Here is a 5000-nt window from a genome sequence, read left to right on the forward strand (position 1 = left end):
AGTCGCGCAGCCTCTGCACCACCTCGGGGTCGATGTTGGGGTGGACGCGGCCTTTGGTTTTGCCCAGGCAGTGGGGCTTGCTGCTGCCCTCGGCCTTCTTGAGGCAGGGGAAGCCCTTGGTCTGGTTGAAGTAGAAGTGTTTGTCCGTGATGATGCGCTTGAGGCCCAGGAAGTCCTGCACGCGGCCCAGCTCTCCGGCGGGGTCGCTGATGAGCCGCTCGCCGCTCACGAACAGGATCTGCTCCATGGGGAAGTACTGCAGCCAGTTGTCCAGGTGCTTGGCGTAGATGCCGATCTGGATGGCGCTCCAGGACGTGTCGATGAGCCCCGTAGTCCTGTTTTTGAAGGTGAGGCTCTCGAAGGAGGGAATGTCGGGCTTCTTGGACAGAGTCTGCGTGTAGTCGGAGATGGCCCGCGTCACGGGGTCCCGCACCACCACGATCACCTTGGTGTCGCGGGACATGGCGCTGATCCGCGCCGGAGCCTCGCGGGTCACGAAGTAGCTGGGGGTTTTCTCCATGGTGATCTGGCCCTCCAGCGTCTTGGGCATCAGGTCCCTGCGGGGAGAGCACAGAGAGGGTAAGATGGAGGAGGCCATCTATAATTCAGCTCACATTACCCCCCCACCACCACCACTTTCCCCCACAGCAGCACACACAACGCAACTCAGCCCTTATCCCAGCTGCTACTGTGAGTGCGTCTCTAACGGTAATTTAACACTGAACTGAACTTCAATCAAAGGACTTTTGAAGAGATGGACGATCATTTCTTAAAAGAATTATGAAGATAACAGAATTCCTTGTAACGAGACAATACAAGTAATGAAATGGTAGAGCACAAGATTTTGGTGACATTTTTCATTCTCTTTTATGTATCTGATAAGAGTGGGAGGGAAGAGTGCTGCCAATCTGGAGGCCAGGGTTGGGGTGTGTGTTTGTGTGTGTGTGTGTGTGTGTGTGTGTGTGTGTGTGCGTGTGTGTGTGTGTGTGTGTGTGTGTGTGTGCGCGTGTGTGTGTGTGTGTGTGTGTGTGTGTGTGTGTGTGTGTGTGTGTGTGTGTGTGTGTATGTATCTGAATATTTAACATATTTCTTGAACAATCTCTGAAATTTTGTTAACTTATAAAATGTAAAGTATTACTAAAGTATTGCTCTCCCAGGCTTTGGGTAGAAGAGCACTCGGCACAACTTGGACCAGTACCAGCTGAGACTGGACCAGACTTGACTGAGGCTGATCCTAGATCCGGTATTGAGCCAGTTGTTTCCTGAGGGACCATCGTATCTACTTTCCACCTATCTATACATCTACTGCTCCACTAACCTACTTCTCCAGGATCACTGATTGACAGAAAGGGAAGGATAGAGCCTCTAATGCAGTGCACACTCCCCTACTCCCAAAAGGCCCTGCTCATGATCCCGAAAGCCAATATGGATCGGTACTAACGATGGTCATGCAAGGCATAGCTAGGGATCTCGGGAACCCTGCAGAATGTCAACCTATAGAGTCTAAATCTCAAACATTTATACATCTATACGGCCTGGAATATTCTAGGGCCTCTCAAAGTCCCCCCCCCCCCCCCCCCCCCATCATGGCCCTCCACCCCTCCCTTGCTAAGCCCTTTGCCCATCATGGTAACCAGCTTGAATGGAACAGGCCTTGGTCAGGAATAGAGGAGATGTGCATTCAAAATAGCAAGCAAGCGTTCGCCAATGTTTTCAAATCGTTTTTCCGTTTAGTTTGAGTTCACTGCAAATATTTGTGAAAACACACAAACGGTCGGAGAGGGAGCCCTCTGTGAACAAATATGGATGCTGGACAAAGAATTTTAAAATGTTTGCACCAAAAACTTTCAAAGAAAACGCCACCATTTGCCGAAATTGAACGCATCTCTGTTGGATCTGCTTCAAATCCAATTCAAGGTCTAAGGGCAGCTGTGGGTCCATTACATATATATGTATACCGCTGACCCACTTCTCCCATCTTATTGACTGCTCAGACTCACTGAAAGGCAACGGAAGTTCCCTTAATGCAGTGAATGCTCCTCTGAAGCCTTCACCTCTACTCCCAGAAGGCCCCTCAGGAGGCCCTCCTCCAGTGAAAGCCTATATGGATCGGTGCTAGAGATGGCTATGCTCAGAACACAGGCAGACACACTCAGGAAACCATCCTCCAGTGAAAGCCTATATGGATCGGTGCTAGAGATGGCTATGCTCAGAACACAGGCAGACACAGTCAGAACTGGGGCCCTGAAACTGTCAGGGTTACCCTCGTCTTTATGTGCCCCCGGTGGACACGGCGGCAGACAACTTATTGACCACTCTCACTCAGCCTCATGGACTTCCCTTAATGCAGTGGACTCTCCTCTGAAGTCTATACATCTACGTACTCCCAGAAGGCTCCTCATCTAGTGAAAGTCTATGTGAGAGGGAGGAAGGAAACTCCTAAGCTCTCATTTTTTCCTCCTTGTCCATAGCTCGTAAAAAAAAAAAGAAAGAAAGAAAAAAGAAAAAGTCCTGCGCTATGTTCAACCAGCGCCATGGAAACCAGCGCCACGGAAACCATGCTGAGGCGAAGTGGAGAGCGGCTTCTCTGAGTGACACCCCGAGCGCTGGCGCGATATAAAGTTGCAGTTGTGGAATGGCGTGTTTTACGACCATAACTATTTGTAGATTCCACCGCTGACAGTCGTGCTACTGTCGTTGTTATGATAGTATTGGTTTACCACCGAGATGTTAAAATGACATTGAAGTTTAGCTCCACTGTCAGACGAAAGGTTTTAAATGTGTCAAGAGGCACTGCTGGGTGTTGCATTAAGAAATGCTCTTATATATACAATGTGTGGAGGATGGAGACGCAAGAATAACAGTCATTTTCTCTAAAAGTGTCGAGGATAAACAAAAAAATAGAGAAAAGTGTGATGAGAAAATGGCCACAAGTTGACTCAAACATCAACTCCAGGGTTCAAGTCTGACAGACCACAAGATTCAGCCATAATATTTAGCTTGAGGTTTTCTTTGGCCAGAGCATTTATTCAGTTCTCTCTCTCTGTCTCTCTATCCCTCCCTCCACCTCTCCGTCTCTCTCACAGTCGTAAGAGGCTAATCTCTGGCCGTGTCACTGCTTGCCCTCTCCGTTTCGGTCTCCTCTCTTCTCCTCTCCTCTCCTCTCATGCAATCCTTCTCCCTTTTTAACCTCTCCACTCTACTCCTCTGGTACGCTCTCCTCTCCTTTTCCTCTGCCTCGCTCCTCCACTCTTCTCCCCTCTCACCTCCTCTCTCTCATGTTCTCTCCTCCCCTCAGCCGTCTCACGCAACCCCTATTTCTTTACCTCCACCCTCTCTCTCTCCTTTTCTCACTTTCCTCTTTTCTACCTCTCTCCTCTCTCTCTCTCTCTCTCTCCTTTCTTCTCACGCAACCCTTCTCTATCTATTTCCCTCCTCTTTCGGGTGTTTTCTGTTCTACCCTTCCTGTCCAACCCTCTTCCCTCTTTCATCCACTCCCTCTCTGTCTCTCACTCTCTCTCCCTCTCTCTCTCTCCCCCTCCCTCCCTCTCTCTCTCTCCCTCCCTCTCTCTCCCCCTCCCTCTCTCTCCCTCGCCCTCTTTCTCTCTCGGTCATCCCTCTAAGCGCCTCGAGGACAGTGACCTGAAGAAAAAAGCGTGTATAAAAGCGGAGCATGAATGATTAAATGGCCTCTCCTCTTCCTCTTCCTTCTCCTCTTCCTCTTCCTCTGCCTCACCATTTAAGGGCCCGACAGAGTTGGGCTTTAAAATTCACACGAGTACAGAACGCACGGCTCAATTATTCATCCGCAGGGCTCCAGACACACACACACACACACACACACACACACACACATTATTCATCCACAAACACACACACACACACACACACACACACACACACACACACACACACATTATTCATCCACAGGGCTCCAGACACACACACACACACACACACACACACACACACACACACACACACACACACACACACACACACACACACACACACACACACACACATTATTCATCCACAGGGCTCCAGGCCCTCCAGGCTCCAGCCTCTACCTGCTGGGGTGGGCTGAAGACTGTGCCAGTGGAACACTGGCTCTTAAGAATTGAGGTTATCGTGGTGGGTATACTGGCTCGTTCTCTTGGAGAATGGTCCAGGGTTCTAGTAGGACCCCCCCCCCCCCCAAATGATTTATTCACTTAATTAAGAACCGTTGAAGTTTCTAAGTAGTAAAAGCAGTAAAAGGGGGCTTTTCCAAACCCTCTTCTCTATCACGCCTAAAGACTTCACATTCTCCTGTCCATTTCCTCTTCTGATGGCCACTTACACACAGAGTGGCAGTGGAGGTGAAGGATGCAGTCACAGTGGCAGTGGAGGTGAAGGATGCAGTCACAGAAGCTCAAGTACACCCCTATAGACTATCTAGAGATCTTGGATGTTAACAAACCATCTGTGAAGTCCCTGTAGACGGGCTATCCAAATTGAGCGCTACTCCTGACTCTCCTGTTTGTGGAGAACAGTGATTTCCATCCACCAGTCACCCCTCTGCTTTCAGGGGTTAGTTATTTCCCCCTCTTCTTTCAGTGGTGTAGTTATTCCCTCTCTCTTTTCAGTGGTGTAGTTATTCCCCCTCTTCTTTCAGTGGTTTAGTTATTCCCCCTCTTCTTTTAGGGTTTAGTTATTCCCTCTTCTTGCAGGGGTGTAGTTATTCCCCCTCTTCTTTCAGGGTGTAGTTATTCCCCCTCTTCTTGCAGGGGTGTAGTTATTCCCCCTCTTCTTTCAGTGGTGTAGTTATTCCCTCTCTCTTTTCAGGGTGTAGTTATTCCCCCTCTTCTTTCAGGGGCGTAGTTATTCCCTTTCCTTTCAGGGTGTAGTTATTCCCCCTCTTCTTGCAGGGGTGTAGTTATTCCCCCTATGCTTTCAGGGGCGTAGTTATTCCCTCTTCTTTCAGGGTTTAGTTATTCCCCCTCTTCTTTCAGTGGTGT

General features: G+C 49.3%; 1 protein-coding gene across 1 annotated transcript in view; it reads right to left on the reverse strand.

Moving 5' to 3' along the window:
* The window catches only part of si:ch211-216b21.2 (heparan sulfate glucosamine 3-O-sulfotransferase 3A1), a 61009-nt gene that overhangs the window by 460 nt on the left and 55549 nt on the right, over positions 1-5000 (reverse strand). The window contains exon 2 of the mRNA XM_012832110.3: positions 1-557. This exon is cut by the window's left edge and continues 460 nt beyond it. Coding sequence (XP_012687564.2) covers positions 1-557 — 557 coding nt within the window. The remainder of the gene's footprint in view (positions 558-5000) is intronic.

This window comes from Clupea harengus, chromosome 23, assembly GCF_900700415.2.
Source record: "Clupea harengus chromosome 23, Ch_v2.0.2, whole genome shotgun sequence".
Taxonomy (NCBI): Eukaryota; Metazoa; Chordata; class Actinopteri; order Clupeiformes; family Clupeidae; genus Clupea; species Clupea harengus.